Here is a 21,448-nt window from a genome sequence, read left to right on the forward strand (position 1 = left end):
GTAGGCTTTGTGAATGTCTGAGATCCTGATGTTTCCAAAAACTGACATCAGAGCTTCAGTTTCAGAAGCTGGAATCAGAAGAAGAGCACGCCGCTGTAAATAAAGGCCGTCAAAATGCTTCTTGACATTCACGTAAAGATTTCATGATGGGACAAATGGGACTCTATAGGAAAGATTATTAAGAAGCATGAAGCTGTAAAATGCCATAGAAGAGACTTTTTCAACATCACTCCATTTTCTAAACCACTGTTTATCAAATTTTGAGACCCATGGAGCAGACGCCAGGCAGGGAACACCCTGGAAACATCCAGGACAGGTTATCAGTTACCATTTCATGCTCCATATTGCACCTACAGTCAATTTAAAATCTCCAATAAAACTAACAGGGTGGAAGTCAGAGTACCCAGAGATGAGCCACATACGCACAGGGAGCTGGAGGAAACTGAGGAAATTTTCCCAAAAGAGGGAGTTCTGCAGGGATTATTTTAAAAAAGCACTAATCATCTTCAAAAATGTCTGTTTTTGTGACTCTGATAAAGATTAGTCCAGATGTTAGGAGTAATCAGTGCAGAAATCCTGGTCATTCCAAAGGGTTTACAAACTTTTTTACTGTATTGTTCTGATTGTTGCACTGTTATATACGTTTGAAGAACTGATGACTTAAGCTTTATTTACCAACTGCATGTTTATGTTGTGTTACAATGAAAGTTTGTATCTAATAAGACACCCTACTGTGTGTTGTTTACCCATCATTTTGTCCTAACACCTACAATTCTTCCATTTCAGCTCAACAGGCAGTATATTAGTGGAAGACATGTAAGCCTCCCTATGCATCCTTTCATATAACACTGAAAGACTTATACATTTGTACCAGTGAAACAGCATCACACCTTCTCAGAATATCTGGCTCTAAAGACCAAAAACAAGGTGACTGTACTGAGAGCAAAAAGTAAGATAAAGATCAAAGTTGGCTTGGGATGGATTCCTTTGTGGTGCTACTAGGTCCAAATGTCAAGCGCTTTCTGCCTTAGTTGGTGTCTCTGTGTAGGTCTGCATAGGGGTCTTGTTTTCAGACGCCATTATTAGATTAATAGCCTATGAATTATTCAGCAGCCTTACTCCAAACCCATTAGTGTTGAGCTCACCGAGCTAGCTAAGCCTATATCACCTTTTCAGCACACTGATAAATAATAGATTTGGGATTAAAGATAGCTGTCCGAGACGGGGGCCGGGGAGCTATTGGCAAACAAACACACCAAATTTGTTTTGCTCAGGAGTTACATTGTAGCTCGCTGACAGAGATACTGTAAAGAGTGGTTTTAGCTTCCCACACAGCAGGTACAACACGCACACAGAAAAAAAATGCATGCAAAGATGAGGCGGGTCCTGCATGAGATTTACATACACGAACTAACACAAGTGTATAACTCAACCTTCAAAGGAAAAATCCACCCTCGTTATTTTGTGGAGTTAAACATCAAGGAGGAGAAAGAATCGTCATTTTATATGTTTATAAACATGAAAAGAAATCTTTTTATGATGCAGTTACAGTGCATGCTCACTGTGAGCTCCAGCTTCACGCTTCAAGGTTTTATTGTTTCCTCAGTCCCTGCTTTTAAAGAGCTCATCCAACTGTAATTTGCCAGTAAGTCCTCATCCTATCAAGCCTTTAGTAAAAACATCATGTCTTAGAAATATAAGAAGGGCAACTGGAGGGCACATCCTCTGCCAAGACCAATGTCTGAAAGAAAGATTTCAACATTTAAAGGACTCTTGCTTGGCACACGCTCAGCCTCTGTGCTAGCCTTCATGAAATTAGCTTTTGTGGTTTTTGCATAATCTTGATAAAAACAGACAGAAAACAAATGGCCTCCACCTCAGTGCCTGTCCTGGCAATCCCATCTTACATTTTTCTTTATCATCACGAGCTCAATAGCTCTGCAGAGCAGTCTGGTGCTTACTTACTTCCACTGCTTTTACAGAAACATTTTGCATTTTAAATGCAGATTCTTGGGGTTTCCTCTGGGCAGCAAGAAAAAGAAAACACAGACAAACAACAGCTGGAAAAAAGCAAAACAATAAATACCAACAGGAAATAAGACACTGCTTGAAATTCAGGGCTCATTATTTTAAACCTGAATACGTATTTGTTTTTTTAGCTATGACTATGTCACCAATCGACAACCTCTGTGTGCATGACTGAGAAAAGTCTCATTAAAAACAATTCTGCAAAAGAAGAAATATTCCTCAACAGCGATGTGAGAGACTCATCGCCAGTTATTGCAGAGGCTTGATTGCTGTTCTTAGTTATCAGGTTTTCACACAGGGTTCCTATAAGTTTGGACACACCTTCTCATTTCATGGTTTTTCTTTATTTTTACTACTTTCTACAGTGTAGATACAAACTGAAGACTTAAAATCTATGAAGCAACATATATGGAATTACCCAGCAAAGACAAAAATGACAAATAACTCTAAACATGTCGTATATTTTAGAAAGCAGCCATCCTTTGCTTTGTTGACAGTGGGTTAGGGTTTGTTGGGGTTTTATTCAAAACTGAAGGCACACTGAACCAGCATGGCTACCACAGCATCCTGCAGCCACACACCATCCCATCATTTATTTTCCAACAGCACAATCACTCCACACTCACCTCCAGGCTGTGTGAAGGCTGTTTGACCAAGAAGGAGAGTGATGGAGGCCTGGCCTCCAGTCACCTGACCTAAACCCAATGGAGATGGTTTGGGATGAGATGGAGCGCAGAGTGAAGGCAAAAGGACAATCAAGTGCTCAGCATCTTTGGAAACGCCTTCAACACTGTTGGAAAACTATTTCAGGAGATGACCTCATGAAGCTCATGGAGAGAACGCCAAGAGTGTGCAAAGCAGTAATCAAAGCAAAGGCTGGCTAGAATCTAACATGTTTTGAGTTATTTCACACTTTTGTCTTCTACATAATTCGTCTGTGTTCATTCCTAGTTTTGATGCCTTCAGTGAGAATCTACAATGTAAACATGAAAATAAAGAAAAACCATTGAATGAGAAGTTAATAGTGTATACACTACCAGTCAGGTGGTGTATACACGATTAACTGATGGCCAAGGCAACGCCCAATCACATCATCAGGTTGCACTGTGTGAATTGTAACCATGTAATCTAAATTCCATCTTGTTATGAACTAAAAGTGAAAAGTGTGGAAAGAAGCCCAAAAAACAACCACCAAGGATTTGGAATAAAAGTTGTTAAAATGTTGTCTGGTATGAAACTACAGCTGGACTGGAGATCTCACAGCAGAATAGTAAATCTCGCCACATTTCTGATTTAAGCTGAAGACAGGAAACTGTGACAGAGCACTTTCGGGTGGATTTTTCCTTAAGCAATCCAAATACAGAATCCTGCATTTGTGGCAACTTTTTCTTTTTGGCACTGCATGCATTTTGCTCTTCATGAAGCACTTTCTTGCACCCATTCTGGGTGACATTAAGATGAATTTTGCATTATATCTTTCCAGATGGGAAATGTTACAGATAATAGCTGGCGGGACTGCAAGCACAGGGAGCAGTCTCTAATAGATTTCCTAGCCCTGCGATACATACAGCTATTGCTATGTCTAGTAAGCCTCATGCATTGTATACGAGTATCTCAGAATCATTTACTTCTCAAAATGAATGCATATGAAGTTGTGTAAACTATACCACACTCTGATAATGCAAAACTACTTGCGTGTAATTGGTTGGTTTCCATTTTCTCAGCACAGCAAAGCTTCATTATCCAAGTGTGTAAGTGGGAATCTATCAGCATATTCTGGTTTTACATTGCATGCACACAGGAGTGAGCCAGGCCGGAGGGTGAAATTGTGAGAGGCTGGATAAGTAGGATGTGGTTCAGATGAGGAGCAGGTCTGCGAGGCGAGGGCTGGGCGGGTGGGTGCTGACAGTAGTGATTCGGCTGGCCTTCCTAAGCATGTCAGAGGCTTTGTTGAGGCAGGGATATTTACTCATCCCTGAGAAAGCAGAGACGGCTGACCCTGCACACTCTCCCTGCCCGCCTGTCCTCCTATCTGCGCGTGTGTGTAATGCGATGTTCTATGTTTGAAGCGTGTGTGCGAACGTGATGGTTTGTCATGTGCAAGTGAGTGAAGGTAACGGAGCCTGTTTGCGCATAAATGTTTATATTACTATGAAATGTGTGCATGCATGTGTGTATGACAGGCTCGCTTAACGAAGGAGCAGCGGTGGGGGAGCGCGCTGCTGTCCAGACATCAGTCCCTGGAGGAGGAGTTTGAGCGGGCCAAGGCTGCTGTTGAGGTAAGCAGAGTTCTCTTTAGTACATCTGCCAGCAAAGAGGCTCATCCGCCGCTGACTTCTACTAAGACTTAACAGGAAGGTTGGATGTTCAGTTTCCATCAGCTAAACTGTTTCGTGCATGCACCCTTCCTGGCAAACACCCTCTTTTTCTGTGCGAGTTTCAGGAACGGGCACGAGTTAGAGAGACGGACAGCTTACTGGAATCCAGCCCTACTCATCGAAACAACATTCCTTATTCCAGCTTGAGCTTATCTTTGTAATTCACTAAGAAATGCAAAGAAAAAAACAAGCTGTGAAAAATCGTACTTATTAAACAGTGAATCCCAAGGAACTTAAACACTGTTCTTCTGTAGTTTAGCACGACCCCTGATCAGCTGGGTAAAAGTAATTTTCTCTGTTATCGACATGATAATACTCCTCCTGCTTTTTTAAGGGAAAATCTTTTGAGTTTAAAGAATTGCAATAAAGGTTCTGTGGGCATTAAGCCATGAGAACTGTCTTCAATATCACATTTCAACCATCATTGCCCATGTATTCAATTCAGTTCAATTCAATTTTATTTATACAGTGCCAAATCAAATAAGGGCGCTTTATATTGTACAGTAGATCGTACAATAATGGATTCAGAGAAAGCCCAACTATCATATGACCCCCTATGAGCAAGCACTTTGGCGACAGTGGGAAGGAAAAACTCCCTTTGAACAGGAAGAAACCTCCAGCAGAACCAGGCTCAGGGAGGGGCGGGGCCATCTGCTGTGATTGGTTGGGGTGAGAGAAGGAAGACAGGATAAAGACATGCTGTGGAAGAGAGACAGAGGTTAATAACAGATATGATTCAATGCAGAGAGGTCTGTTAACACATAGTGAGTGAGAAAGGTGACTGGAAAGGAAAAACTCAATGCATCATGGGAATCCCCGGCAGCCTACGTCTATTGCAGCATAACTAAGGGAGGATTCAGGGTCACCTGGTCCAGCCCTAACTATATGCTTTAGCAAAAAGGAAAGTTTGAAGCCTAATCTTGAAAGTAGAGATAGTGTCTGTGTCACAGTACGGCTGTGTGCAGGCAAAGGAAGGACCCAAACGCAAACTTGTAGAGACAAAGGTAAACTCAAAAAACACAGCTTTATTGCTGGTGTAGGGGGACAATACAAACAATACAAAACTAAACTGGGAAACTGAAGCACAAGGCACCACAGGGAAAATCACACAGCTATGAGGGAGGACGCAACGCTGACAAAGAGAAACACAGGGCTTAAATACACAGAGCGATAACGAGGGGGAATGAGCCACAGGAGGAGAGCACAGCTGGGAGTAATAACGCAGGACAGACAAGGGAAGCAAAACTAGAAACATTAACATAGGACAGACTGTGAAAGTAAAACAGGAAACACACGGACTGAACTCAAAACATGAAAACTTAACAGCAACTGAGACAGAACATAGGGACCTGAAACATGGGACAGAAAGGCAAAGTAGACACAACATGAACATAACAACGCCCACAGGGAAAGATCAAAACAGAACACAGAAGCACAGGACCTCTTTCAAAATAAAATAGGAAACAATGAAACACTGACATGACTACATGAACTTGACAACATAAGAAACAGACATGAAACACATAAAGGATAAGGGAGACTTAACACAAGGGTTGAAAACACAAGGGGAATATAATAAATAAATGAACATAGAAAATTTAATGAGCTTAAACATACACTATAAACATCAAAATGAACTAAAACTCAAAACGCTGGGTCATAAGACCCAGGATCGTGACAGTCTGTCTCCTGAATCCAAACTGGAAGCTGGTTCCACAGAAGAGGGGCCTGAAAACTGAAGGCTTTGCCTCCCATTCTACTTTTAAATACTCTAGGAACAACAAGTAGGCCTGCAGAGCGAGAGCCAAGTGCTCTAATAGGGTGATATGGTACTACAAGGTCATTAAGATAAGATGGGGCCTGATTATTTAAGACCTTGTATGTGAGGAGCAGGATTTTGAATTCTGGATTTAACAGGAAGCCAATACAGGAGAAATCTGCTCTCTCTTTCTAGTCCCTGTCAGGACTCTTGCTGCAGCATTTTGGATTAGCTGAAGGCTTTTCAGGGAGTTTTTAGGACTTCCTGATAATAATGAATTACAGTCGTCCAGCCTGGAAGTAATAAATGCATGAACTAGTTTTTCAGCGTCACTCTGAGACAGGATATTTCTAACTTTAGAGATGTTGCACAAATGGAAGAACGCAGTCTTACATATTTGTTTAATATGTGCGTTGAAGGACATGTCCTGGTCAAACATGACTCCAAGGTTCCTCACAGTGTTACTGGAGGCCAAGGTAATGCCATCCAGAGTAAGAATCTGCTTAGATACCATATTTCTAGGCTTTTCAGGGCCGAGTACAATAACCTCAGTTTGATCTGAATTAAGAAACAGAAAGTTAGCGGCCATCCAGGTCTTTATGTCTTTAAGACATTCCTGCAGTTTAACTCATTGGTGTGTGTTATCTGGCTTCATGGACAGATAGAGCTGGGTGTCATCTGCATAGCAGTGTAAATGTATGCTATGTCTTCTAATGATGCTGCCTAAGGGAAGCATGTATAATGTAAACAGAATTGGTCCTAGCACTGAACCCTGTGGAACTCCATAATTAACCTCAGTGTGTGAAGAGGACTCTCCATTTACATGCACAAACTGGAGTCTATTAGATAGATATGATACAAACCACTGCAGCACAGTACCTGTAATACCTACAGCATGTTCTAATCGCTCTAATAGGATATTATGGTCGACAGTATCGAACGCTGCACTGAGGTCTAGCAGGACAAGCACAGAGATGAGTCCACTGTCAGAGGCCATAAGAAGATCATTTGTAACCTTCACTAAAGCTGTTTCTGTGCTGTGATGAGCTCTGAAACCTGACTGAAACTCTTCAAATAAACCTCTGCAGATGATCTGTTAGCTGTTTGACAACTACTCTTTCAAGGATGTTTGATATAAAGGAAGGTTGGAGATTGGCCTATAATTAGCTAAGACTGCTGGGTCTAGAGATGCTTTTTGAGTAAAGGTTTAACTACAGCCAGCTTGAAGGCCTGTGGTACATAGCCGATCATTAGAGATAGGTTGATCATATTTAAGATCGAAGCATTAATTAATGGCAGGACTTCTTTGAGCAGTTTTGTAGGAATGGGGTCTAAAAGACACGTTGATGGTTTGGAGGAAGTAATTATTGAAGTTAACTCAGAAAGATCAATTGGAGAAAAAGAGTCTAACTTAACATCAATGGTACTAAGAGTAGCTGTAGATAATATTACATCTGTGGGATGATTACTGGTAATTTTTTCTCTAATGATAAAAATGTTATTTGTGAAGAAGTTCATGAAGTCATTACTAGTTAACGTTAAAGGGATGGTTGGCTCAACAGAGCTCTGACTGTTTGTCAGCCTGGCTACAGAGCTGAAGAGAAACCTGGGGTTGTTCTTATTTTCTTCAATCAGTGATGAATAGTAAGATGTTCACTCATGATGGCTCGTGCAATGTGAATTTCTACCTGAAGCCCCATGGAGCTGATTTCCATTTGATTTCTTCAGCTCTTTTTTAATCTCTTTGTGAAATGATCACTATTGTGCTTCCTACAACGTAATCGGCCTGTGGTGCCAACTGACACAACAGTGTGTGTAAAATCCACAGAGGAGAGTTCATGAGTGGGCTGACCGAGAAAAATATTCACGACTCTGAGCGAGCTTGCAAACGGACGGTAAACAAACCGGACATTTTGCCTGATGTCACAGTATAAGTTACAGTAATTAGAGACATTATTGGAGAGCGCACAGTCGAGTGAAAAAAGAATTTATGCATTTTTTAAATAAAACACGACACATTAAACTATGTCGTTATTTATTTAACAAAAGTGAAAGAAGCAGCGTGTAAAGCACAGCCGTATACTTCCAGTTCTGAGGTTGTATTTTTCAAATCAGCTAAGAAGAGACTAATTTTCTTGTCCTGTCGGGGTCACCGTGAAACATGAAACACTGCTTACTCGCTTCTGTTTTGTTCCTAAAGTACTGTTGTCACTTTTCAAATTCTTTGCCCACCAAGTTACTATTTGACCCAACGATTACACGAACAACAACAAAGATTTCCCTGTAAATGTTTGTTCTTTCACTTTTCAAACAGGTTTATTTTTGAAACGTTACAGCATAGTCACTAGGTACAAATAAACCAAAAACACTGACTTTCTAAACTGGACATAGGATAACAGACATAACCACGAAGGTTGTGTTTCTGTAATAAAGTCATTTTACCGCTCAGCAGACGTCTGAAAATGGGAGTAAGCCCTGCACTGCTGAAGGTTACAATAGACTGCTGCACACCGAGCTACGTGCAATGATCAATAAATAACAGAAGTGAGAGGAGCAGCAGCAGTAAGGGAGTAGAGCCGCCCGTTCGGGGGATCCCATCCCAAATTTGACGATGACGTAACATTTCATATTAGCGAAAAGCTGCATCCACCCAAACACCTGTACAGGTTCTGGTCGTCCGGTGGCAGATAAATGATGAGATTTAGAGATTCTCCTTCTGAGAACGGCGTATCGATTCGTAACAGTATCTCACAGCCTTGATCGAGAAGCCTGAGTGCTGGCCTTCATTTGATGCGAGCCGTCAGCCATTTTGGCTTCGCTTGCCAATGCCAAAGACCTTAATCGCATAATTTCAATTTAAGCAGCTGTGCATATGCATGCTCTTTCATACTTACAAAGACACGGCGGTAGAGACAGCACAGAGAGAACATTAAATCAGCACAGCGTCTTTCTTCCAATTCATTCAATTAGACGAAGCAGCCAAATGTAAGAAAATTAGGACCCGGGGAGGATTCGTGGAATTAGCCGTCTAAATAAGATTCATTTTACGAAGCTGGCACTTATGGGAACCTGTAAGCTTATGCCTTTAGTGCCTTTGCACATAAAATCTGTGGAAAAGGGAGGATAAAGTGGCAGCGGTCCAAGACTACTAACTATACAGGGGAGATATATTTAAAGTATGCACAGTGCATGTCACACGAGGACGCCGTAAATTACTTTGAGCTGATGACAATGCAATGCTTTCATTAAACAGAGAAGCCCTGAAATTGCTGCAGGCTAAATTGTGACTTTGGGAAACAGCGTTTTGGCTGAGGGGCATAGGAAAAGGTCCCACAGTGGTGATAAAAATGAGACGAAGGTGACTGCGCACCCTCCCGTTTGATTAAAACGCAGCGGCTTCAATTTTATCTGACAGAATATTAGTCTGAGGCAGTCTTGGTTTAAGTTGCCTTTGTTGCGGCAATGTAGTTGCCGACAAGTTAGAGATGCAGCCCTGCGATCAAAAGGTCAGCAGTTTTAATCCACAGTCCTCCTGGGGAAAATTAGGATGGGGAAAGTAAATGAGTAATGCCTCCACTACTCTCAACAATCTCCATCTCTGTGCCCTCCAGCAGTCCACAAAATTGCAAATGTTGGAGCTGTAAAATTTTCAGCGTGAGAATGAAGACGCACAAAGCATCTCCTAAAAAAGTATAAATGTACCTGCATTGAAGAAAAATGATATTTATATATTTGATGAGTGGTGAATGCAGCATGAATGGAAACTTTCAAAATGTGGAGTGCAAAAAGTGAGCCTTTGTGCTTTGAAACAACACTTTGGGTCACTGAAAAATGAGCTGGTGAAAGTTCCTTCCAGTGTGAAGGTTTTCAGGAGCCCAGGTTCTGTGTTTACATGCAGACTTGTCATGTGTAAAAAACATTAGCATGGCCCTGTTTATTTGTAGGCTTCCTATATGTAGGCCAGTATTTGTACACATTCAGGGCTATATCGCCACATTAGACATGCTCTCAACAGCTATTTTTTAAAATTGAAAGCAGAAAAAAGTATTTGTAGCCTAACATGGAAACATAAGTGAAAAATAAAAAAAATCCATTAAATAAACTATAAGCTATAGTGCAGTATGTAAGATGCTGTCCCTTTATCTACTTTGATCCCACAAAAAGCTTCATTTGGCTGTTAATTAAACTTTCTATGTACTTTAATGAAATATGTATTTGATCCCCGATCAAGGGGGCAAGCTCTTGATGGCGAGCACAGAGGGAGCGAGGGAACACGAGGGAGCGACGGTGCAGATGTGATGGGCTGGGGAAACATGAACATAATGAAGCGAAACACAATGAGAGAAACAAGAACTCACACAATTAAATAAACACAGTTGGCAAGGACACAATAACCAAAAGCTAAACAGAATAAGCAACCGAGGCACTACAGAGTCAACCGTAGAATAACAAAGTAGACTAACATCATACAAAATGACAAAAACCATGAGAAAACTCAAAACACTGAAAACAAAAGACCCAGAACCGTGACAATAATGTGTTGCCAAGTGGTGGCTGTGGTCCCAGTTATCTTCAAACTTGTGTAGTTTTGGGCTGATCCTCCACCTTCCTCATCATCATCCTTGTGTGGAGCTCCAGAACGAAGGCGACTGTTTTTTTATTGCTTCCATTTCTAGATGATCCCACCAACAGTTGTTACGTCTCCCGATGGTCTTGTAGCCCACTCCAGCCTTGTGTGCTGTACATGCATAATGACTTCAGATCAAGTTGATTACCTGTAATCTGCATGAAACATGGGCTCACAGGCCTGGTATCACTGGCAGCCAGAATTCCAGCTGGATTCAATGGGATCAAGTGCTTATTTCACTCAGTGACATTCAAATCCATTTATAACTTTTATCTAATGCATTTTTTCTACATTTTAGATTGTTATTCTCTCTGTCACTATTAAAATAAAACTACCATAAAACATTGCAGCTGCGTATTTCGTCAGCAGCTATCAAATAATATACTGCAGTGTCTACTACAGTGAGGAAGAATACAATAAGGAAGTAGGTCCTGAAGGTCACATCTTCACTACTATAATAAAAGAAGCAAACTTTGTTGCTACTCCGGCTCAACCTAGAGTAAGGATCTTTCATTTCAGTTTGTTTGCAATCAGCCACAAACCTTTACATGAAAAAGCCCTCACTGAAGTAGATCTATGTGCTGTTATCAAAGACATCCATGCAGAAGGTCTGCCAAAATGCACTGGTAGCACTTTGTCCACAGCAGTGCATTTTACTCGTCTCTGAGTGACATTATCGGGACTCTAGCTTTCTTCCAAAGACTGTGTTTCAAGGTAACAGTTCAAACTGACGTCCTGTTAGGCCAGTTATCATCGCAAATTTCAACATCACAAGGAACAAAACAAAATAACATTCATTTATGGATTATTAGCATTTTTTCAGTTAGCGAAAAGCAGGAAATATTCACTTTAGTGTGATGAAGGTTGGTCTGATGGTTGCCAAAAGCTTTAAAGCCTGTGGGTCTCCATTCCCTCTGCACCTGGTGATAAAGTCGTTTGTATAAATGCAGACATGAGCGAGATCTGAACTCATCCATAAGACAAAGTTTCATGTTGCTGTTTGAATGCTAACTATGCTGGTTTACACACACAACTCCCGTGAGTGTGCATCTCTACCTTTATATTAAGTCTATAAGTCCACCTGTGTTTACAGTAACGATAATGCTCTATGCAAAAGGGCATTTCATAATCATTTATTATAAATAATTATGGCTCTGTTTTTCCTATCAGGCCTAAGATAAATATATTGCACCTTTCGTTTTTTAGCTGACTTATCGAGAATTTTCATTACAAATTACCTTCTCAGCCGCGTCCATTTATTTTCACTGCATTCATCACCTCAGCCCGTTTGAGTAGCACGCATTAATTGGACTCTAAAGGCAAAACATAAGTATAGTTTTTCCAAAAGTAGGCGACACAAACAGCGATGTGCAAGCTCTGTAGAGGCTGCTATGATTATTGCTGTTGTTAATAATGTATTCATGAAGTAACTAATGAAACCCCACCTCATTTACAAGCAGCGGCGACATGTTTGGTTGTGGGAAGCTCTCTGTCTCTTTCACGTAACACTTCATCAGAGCTGCTGAAATTAGAGTCGCAGCCGTGGCCTCACTCCAGTCGTACGCAGGATATAATTACCTTGCTGTGTCTTTGCCTTGTTCCTCATAATTAAACTGCCAATGCCAGCGTTGAAAACATCCGTCACAGCATTATGAAGAAATATGAATTTCTTGTCATTTCACAACATGCATGTGTATTTACTCGATTTTAATTCTCCGAGCAATTTACTGAGCGGTACCGCAAGCAGTTTACCGTCTATGGCTTGGAAACATTGAGATGATGGGTAGGTAACAGGGCCAATGCAGGCCCTGCGATAAAAATAATGAAAAAACATTAAAGCCGTAGTATTTAAATTACCACAATGACTGCAGCCTGCCATAAAAATCTATTATAAGAACATGAAGATGAACACTGCCGGAAGCCAGGAGGAAATGATGCTGTGCAGGGAATCAGGATTCGGGACTAACAACTGGAAGTATGGATCATATGAGCGCAATATTGTGGATTTTTAATTTATTTTAAGTAAATGGTAGTTTCTTAATCTTATACTGATTTTAGGGGTAAAAACTGTATTTTAGCATTTTATTATTAGTATTAAGGAAGAGGGTCGGAGTCATTGTTAACCTTCAGCAGTGTATTTTTACACACTTTGTAACTGCAGATAGCACTGATAGTGGTGTAAACAAGCGAGCTGCTGGGCATCTTTTCTCCGTTATGTTCTGTAACACAGGAAACATCCTGACACCAAGATGAATAATACAAGCCTGTAATAACAGCCAATCATTAAGCCAGTCAGACTCAGCCGATGTGAATGCAAGACTAACGTGTGCTGGTTACTTTCAGCAAGACATTTTAAGGACTTCCTGCTATGATACTCGCAGTTCTCACACTGGATCACGCTGGTCACACTTTGTATATCAGTTCGATTTAGTGCATAAATGCTTGCTTAAACTTAGAGTACAATGTGTGAAGGAGAGATGAGAAACACCTTATTATTTACATGTGGAGTTCAGATTTGGGCCCAGACTGTCAAGTCAGGGCTGTGTGCAGGCAGGAGTGGTGGTAAGGAGGACCCAAAGTGCAGACGCTCAGAGGCAAGAGCGTACTTCAAAACAGCTTTAATGCTAAACTCAAAAAGTACCAAAACTGAGAATCCAAAATAAACACGGCCGGACGGACAGACAGACGAGAGTAGATCACGACCAGGACGGAAGAAAACACAGGCATCCTAACACAGAGAGATTTATTAGCTCAGCTGTTTAACCCTCTCGAGGCGGGCGTCGCCGATTTGCAACAGTTAAAAACTAACAACCTGATTACCCCACATACATATTTTATGAGTTTGCTGTACTCAGAAGTACCACTGCAGGACTTGGTTGTGCATTAGCAACAAAAAGTTTAATTTGAGCCTGAGAGGGTTAATAGAGGGTGTACTGCAGTATTTAAGAGGGACCAGAGAAAAAAGGTACTTGGTGTTGTAGGGATTTGGTGGTTTCAGCCCAGATGATACTCTTCTGTTGCACCACACACACCAGCAAAAACAAAAATGCTAAACAAAATAATGTGGTGCAGCGACACAGGGCTATGACACAAACTCACATGTTTCTAAATGTAAACAGCTACTCGACCTCCAAATTTCTGCTTCAAACACCGACTCTCTGATGCCATGCTTCCTGATGGAGCCGACAGCGAAGGCTCCCCTCGATGCAATTTGTGTGCAAGTCAGCAGTCTGCAATTACCTGCCATCTTTCACCACGAGGGGCCGCACCGTGGCCTTGATGTCAGTCAAAAGGATCATTTCATGTGGAGATCTGAGACCTTTGACACAAACACATGTGTCCTTATAGCAGGTCTCTCTGACCCTGCTTGCTTCTACAGTGTCTCACACACGCATGTACTGTGTGCGACGCTGTCATGTTGTCATGATGACTATAAAGGACTGAATAAGTCAGAGGAAGCTGCTCTGCTCTGTTTGGCTTCCTGTTCTTTGCTCTGCTTCTGACAGGAAGGCGGTCACAAATCATGAAATAAACCAGCTGGAAAGAAAAAAGTGGCCATGCAGAGTATTCGCGTTTTGCATGAAAGGCAGTCATGTCATTAAGTAAATCTGTAGCGACAGGCATGTACGTGAAGAGAAATGGGACCGCACACCAAAAACTGCCCCATCATGTTTACTGTGTACATAAATAGGACAGGAACTTGTAAGCCGTATGGCTGCACACCACACAACTGTGCATCCAAAACTTACATTCCCAAATTCCCAGTTATTTCCAGACAGGACTTACAACATCCTGCTGATATCCCAGCTGCACATGAGACTTACCACACAAATGGTGTGAGAAATAACACAACACTGCAAACTGTTACACCCCGTTTAGCGACACTGCAGTCAATTTACCTGTGACACGCACTGCAAACAATTCGGGTCTCAGTACAGCTGGGAAGCAGCGCTATGCATGACCTGTAATCTGGAATATAAAGGGAAGTGGCACAATCAAATAAACAAAAAACAAAGGAGGAGGTTAGTCCGCCCTTACACAACTCACTCACAATCAATACCCGCCTTCACGGCTGGACGAACTAACCAAAACAAAATTCCAAATCAATCAAAAGAACGAACAAAAAAGGACAGCAGAGACAGCACAGCTGAACAACACAAACAACATTATGGAATAAAATATTACCCAATAAAATATCAATTTTGTGAAACCATTCAAAGTCAAAGCTAAAACACACACTCAATATACCTACAATATTGATCCGTCTCCCTGCGCGCAGTCGATCGAGGGCTTGATCAATTCTTCTATTAAAACTCGTGGTCACACTACAAAAGTCCAGCGACACGCATTAAAAACGGGCACCTACAATAACAAATTATCCAAACAAAATGGCAAAAGTCTCTTACCGACAGTATGCCCACTCGCACCCGAGTGAATTAATCACTCTTCTGTTTTTTCCACAGAAGAGTGCTGACCTCACCCCACACACCCACTACCTTTTCATAGCTCTTCAGCCAATCACCTGGCAGAGAGCAACAAACTGCCAGGTGACACGTGTTACAATCGGTTTTCTTAAAGCCTCTTTGAAGTGTTTATAGGTCTGCTACCATAATAAATAAACACAATTCAACAGTTTCCTTATCATTAGTAGTCTTGCCGTTAATTACATTACAGTAAGCTGTCGTATTCAAGGGTTATTGCAAAACAACACAAACTCTGGTTGATTAAACTAATTGATGGCAAACAAACATGTATTTAAAAGGTTCCCAGTACAGGCTTTGATTTCCTGTCAGAAGAAATGTTAGAAAATGCTCCAGGAAGCAAACTCCCACATTACACTGACAGCCTTCGGTCTGCTGATTGAAGGGTGCAAATATCATCCTGATAGAGTTCCTTAAGTCCAACTCTGTCAAGGAAAGGTGAACATTTTGTGTGTTTCTGATCGTCTTAGAAAGAACAGACCAAGCTTAAAATATGCAAATTATTGAACGGCAGAAACAGTACTTCAGGTTTAGCTGCTGTTTTGAAGAATTAACCGATTCTGTTGAAAGAAGGTGCCAGCCGCGTGTTTCATTCTGGTCGGGTCTTCATCCATTTCCTGCAGCTGCATTTCCAGCATAAAGCACATGCAGATGTGATGAGTCATCAGGAGTGTGAGGTCTGTACATTACAGCACGGAAATAGGCAGACGTGACATTTCCAACAGTAGGGTGATTGCAAATTGCAAGAGCTAACTATTCACTCATTTCCCCCCTGTCACCTTCCACTCCTTCCTTCCTGTTTTCTTGAACTGTGTCCTCTCTCTCTCTCTCTGATGTGTGCAGTCAGATACCGAGTTCTGGGATAAGATGCAGGCAGAGTGGGAAGAGCTGGCTCGGCGAAACTGGCTGACGGAAAACGAGCAGGCACAGATTCCCTCCACTGTGTCTCCGTACGAGAAGGTCACTATCATTAAAATGTTACTCTCAGCGCGCACGCAGATTCGTCCTGATGACAGTGATGCAGGAATATGCAGAACTGCGTGTGCGCCTAGAGTGAAAGTGTGCAGTATGTTTACATCTGACATCTATAAAAACCTGAAACCAAATATAGTTTTATCAGCCTTTGTAGATCAACATTTAAAATATCTGAGCTATTTATTGTCTTCCACGTTGATTTAGTGTCCAATTCTGTATTTATCCATGTGTGACTGTCAGAATTTATGCAGCCATAAAATGAACCTGTGCTAATATTCTCACAATGCGCATGAGGGAAGATTTATGATTAGTAAGTGGCCTTGAAGTCTCAAAGTGATGAATGAGTGAGCAACGGAGGGATTTTAGGAACAGGCGTGATTAATGGAGGCTTGTCACCCTGAGGTTAACGGTTAACGGTTAACGGTAACTTTAAGGTTACTGTAATGCACCGAGCTTTGTGGATCCAGAACTTTTATATATGTGAATGGGTTTTAAAAATGAGGAATGACGTGTAAACTAGTGTTAAACGACTCCGTGTTGAATGTGAAGCCTTTGGTCTCAGTCACACATACCTGGTAAGCACTGGTATCCATGCAAAGATGAGTATTCCTCTAGTGGTTGCCAGTAGTTACTGGAGGTCGCTTGCCGTCGCTGTGAAACTGATTCTTAAAGACCAGCCAGTGATGCCATCACTACCAGTTACTATACTGTCGCTTAGCATTAGCTGATAACAGTGGTCACCTCCAGTTTGTGTGGAAGATACCTAATTGTCTGCAAGCACTGGCTAACTACTGGCTAAGTGATTGTGAACCTGTGACGTGTAACCTGTCAAACTTTCAAGTTTCACTAGCTAGGAGGCCAATTAGGGAGTCTATGCAGACAAGTGGCTTCTTCCATGTAAGCTCCAGGCGACCGTGGCAACCTGCTAGTGACCAAAGAATTTAAATAGAAGTTTCCAGCAACATAGCCAACACCCATTAGCCAGGTTGTTGGGGAATATGGATTTTTTTTCACCTAGAGTCAGCTGCCGGGTGAATGCTGTGCCACAAAGGGATGAGGTGGTCTCTAGGTCTGTTTGACCGATTCCCTATTGTGTATGAGAAGAGTGACAATATGAAAACCCAAGAGTGAAACAGCGAGTAAAGCTAAAGCTGCTTATTTTATTGAAAGCAGCACAGATAATTAAAGTCTAAGAGTCTAAAAATATGCCATTCTGAAGAAGAAACATACAAAAAAAAAAAGTAATAATTTAGTTGTATTTATCTTTCTGGTTCACGCCAGACTGATCAACACTACTTGTTAATGTGTTGTGATGCAATGTAACAACGCCTGCACACTGACCTGCATGTTTACCGCATCACAATGACGTTTTCCCGAGTTTCAGAGGACATGAGCACATGTCTGAGCATCACCCACCAGCTGACCTTCTTATGCCAGGAAATCATGTGAGATCAGACTTGTGGGCTTTCTGTATTGATCCCAGCGTAGCGCTCGTTCTTAAGGAAAAATCTGTTTCAAAGTCATCGTGCTCAAAAGCACGCAACACACCAGGGTAATCACAGTTTGAAAATGCAAAGTTTAACATTTAAAGAGAGCAGACAAACCCTGGGGAGCTCAGTCCAGGTTTGATGTGAAGGAGAAAAGATCAATTCCTGCTCCTGCAGTTTTGCTTAAATATACAACTGCACAGGACACTTGGTTTGCAATGGAATAATAGAAGAGTGAAACTGACGTTGCCACTGTGCTTGTTTTTATCTTTTCTTCTTGCTGATAGGGTTACTACTTCCACACAGATAATCCTTATAAGGACTTGCCTAATGCATTCGAAGAGGGACTGAAGAAATCCCGAGAGGGAGACTTGCCAAACGCTGTGCTTTTGCTTGAAGCAGCTGTCCTACAGGACCCTCACGATTCAGAGGTGAATTCTGCTAATATACACATGCACAGAGCTGTCAACACACACTGTTTACCCAGTCAAGTCAGTAGCAGAGCTATTCATATTTACAGACATTTGTACACTTTTAGAGTACAAATGGCCGATAAAACTGCAGCCTTACGCCGGCTAACTGGACTGGATCACTGAGGCTTTCATTGCAAAGCTATGGCTAAATCCTCCCCTGCTACAGAGGAAGAATGCCTCACTGACCAGCTGATTTGGTAGGCAGCACCCACAGGCTCAATGCTGATTGCCTGTAGAGGTCAGGGGATTTTTTCCCTTTTAAAAATAGTTGTTTACTGTAGCAAAAAAATACTCAACTTGCACTTGATGAGAATTTCCATTTGCCCAGTGAGATGAACAATAGCTCATTCTCCTTTTTGTATTCCTCCCATTTCAATGGAGTGACCTCTTTGCGAGCTGAAAGAGCAAAGCCTTCATTCAAAGTACTTCGGAATCCCCTGGAATATACAGAAATGTGCCAGTTATTCCGAGGAGAGGATTATCCCACGGTATATGGAACTAATACGATTCCAAATTTCCTTGTAGGGCACGTAGCGGCTTATTGGCCGACTGCGAAGACCTCTGAATCATTCAGAAATCATTTGGCGCCTGGTTTCAAAGAGCTGAACAAAAAAAGCATGTAGAGAGATTAGAACAGGTTATTAAATGTGCCCTTACACACACATCATACAGTGGGACTAATCTCATAATCTGGATTGGATTTCAGGTTCGTTATATCATTGTCTGGCCTCTTGTGTTGATGAAGGCCCTAATTCAAGTCAGTGTCGTCCCTCTAACACATAAACATATTCCAATTAAAGAGGACAGCAAGTCATTTAAAGCTGTGGGATAATGATCTGCTCAGCTGAGCAGCAGAAGGGGATGATAATCAGCTGCTTTGGGCAACGATGAGACAACCCCCAAAACAGGAATGCTTTTTTTCCTTCTTGTTTTCACTAGTTTTGCATTTGGCTAGGGTCAGTGTTACTACTGGTAGCATGAGGTAATACCTGGACCCTACAGAGGTTGGTAGTAACTCCTCCAGGAAGGCTCATCAGTACGTACCATTGCAAGGAGGTTATCTGTGTCTACCAGCACAGCCTCGAGAGAATGGGGGAGATTGGGGTGTGCCAAGTTACACAGGAAATGGGCAGAAAATGAGGGGCAAGAGGACTTCTGGAGAGATGAATCCAAATTTGAAATATTTGGTTCAAAGTGTTGACAGTATGTATGGAGGAGCAGCCCTGAGTGTCTACAGCCAACTTTTAAACACGGTGGAGGCACAATCGTGGATGCAGTTACCTTCACATTTTGATCCACTGTATATCATCTATAAAGCATCTGATTGGCAGGGGCTTCATGTTTCAGCATGACAGCGATGCCAAACACGATGCCAAACAATGCAGTAAATGCATACCTGGATAGGTCCCATCGCGGTTACACACAAAATAAACTATATTTATTATTAAAGTATGAGGACAATAGTCCAAATAAAACACTGTCAGTCTTAATCATCACTGCATATACCCCAGTTGTACTTCCTTAAAATTAGCTGGAGCTATGGATGTCTTAACTCACAGTAGCCAGACAACAGCCGTGGCAGCATAGGCTGTACACTGTTTCCACCGTGTGTTTTTTACTCTTTGTTCTTTACCTGTTTGTATTGTTTTGATGCAGGCCTGGCAAGTCCTGGGGACCACCCAGGCTGAAAATGAGAACGAGCAGGCAGCGATTGTCTCCCTCCAGAGGTAATGACAAACAACTGCAAATGGTAAATGGCCTGCATTTGTATAGCGCTTTTCTAGTCCGTAAGGACCCCAAAGCGCTTCACACTACATTCAGTCATTCACCCATTCACACACACATTCACACACTGGTGATGGCAGCTACATTGTAGCCACAGCTGCCCTGGGGCGCACTGACAGAGGCGAGGCTGCCGGACACTGGCGCCACCGGGCCCTCTGACCACCACCAGTAGGCAACTGCATTCAGTTCCCATTTAAAATCAAAAAACGCTCGCAGACATTGGAGTCAGTCAGCTGTTGCTGCTTGGGAACACCATATGTTTGCACAAGTGGGACACTGTGGAAATATCATGTGAAAAGATGAAGCCCAGCACGTGAAATTTGCCTGCGAGGTTTCACTGAACTGTTTAACAGCAGTAGGTTCAGCGAGAACAAAACCAAGTCATAACTATATGCCGATGTTAAAACAGTATTATAAGAAGAACACCATCACAGTTTTGTTCAGTTATCCTTAGATGGAGATGGGAAGAGCAGGCTCTGGGAGTTTTATTCTTAAAACAGAGACACCCCACATGGATGGTGATAGCACAGAGCACGTTTATGAGCAGAAGCCTCAATGGGAGGTGGCCCACTTTCATTCAAACTGGTGAAGCCGGAAATGACACCTTTCTGGGAATGTGAGTGCTGACAACAGAAAACACAAGAGATTCAGCAGAAAGTGTTCTTCCTTCAGATATGGTCCATTTTTCAGAAGAAAGAAACAAGACTAGGAAAATGTGATCGCTGTTAGACGTGGATTACAAACGGTGTCCGCTGTCATGCAGAATATCTTAGTTGGCCTGAGATTCCTGAGGTCCAGCAGAGTCCTACACGCTCCTTCTGTGGTTTGAATGTCTGTGTTATGTAATGGCTCCATCTGCGAAGGCTCTTTTTGTATGAAGTGAGATTAAATGTTTTTAGCTTGTGGTTACAGTGGCATCGTTTCAGATTCACAACACTGCTGTATTCTCTTTTTTATCTGTTTGTTGAATAATGTCATATGCTTAACTTTGTTTTGCCATGTTTATGCTTTAATTCAGAAAATGTCTTCTTTGATACAAAGGCTACACCTACAGTACTGCTATTTGAAATAAAGCAATTAAGATGTGATCGAAGGGCAGACTTTAAGCTATGACTCGAAAACCGTATCACATTAACTGTTTTTTTATGCAAAGTCCATTTTCAGACAGGTGACTGAAAGGTGGGTTTTTGACGAGGTGAGACCCGTTCCCTTGTTATTCGATGACAAATTAAGCAGATGAAAGATCTGATTCCAATTGTTTACCTTCTGTTTAGTAGCTGTTTGCTGGAAACTGCCAAAAAGATGAGACGTTATATGTAAAGTTCATCATTAGGCTGGAAAACAAAATAAACATAGAAAGGCCAGTTCATGCCTTACTCTAAGAAAATCACAGAGGGCCTGGAAGAGCACAAAGTAGAGCAGAATTGTTGATGCAAATGATGCAAAGAGAAAAGC

General features: G+C 41.8%; 1 protein-coding gene across 4 annotated transcripts in view; it reads left to right on the plus strand.

Annotated features, from left to right (window-relative positions):
• Positions 1–21,448, plus strand: part of pex5la (peroxisomal biogenesis factor 5-like a) — a 116,111-nt gene that overhangs the window by 80,760 nt on the left and 13,903 nt on the right. For 3 of the 4 annotated variants that reach the window (XM_080879072.1, XM_080879075.1, XM_080879073.1), the window contains 5 exons: positions 787–816; positions 4,212–4,307; positions 16,117–16,233; positions 18,023–18,166; positions 19,865–19,935. In XM_080879072.1, coding sequence (XP_080735198.1) covers positions 787–816; positions 4,212–4,307; positions 16,117–16,233; positions 18,023–18,166; positions 19,865–19,935 — 458 coding nt within the window. The remainder of the gene's footprint in view (positions 1–786; positions 817–4,211; positions 4,308–16,116; positions 16,234–18,022; positions 18,167–19,864; positions 19,936–21,448) is intronic. The other variant, XM_080879074.1, reaches the window with a different exon arrangement.

The sequence above is a fragment of the Rhamphochromis sp. 'chilingali' genome (assembly GCF_963969265.1).
Source record: "Rhamphochromis sp. 'chilingali' genome assembly, chromosome: 3".
Taxonomy (NCBI): Eukaryota; Metazoa; Chordata; class Actinopteri; order Cichliformes; family Cichlidae; genus Rhamphochromis; species Rhamphochromis sp. 'chilingali'.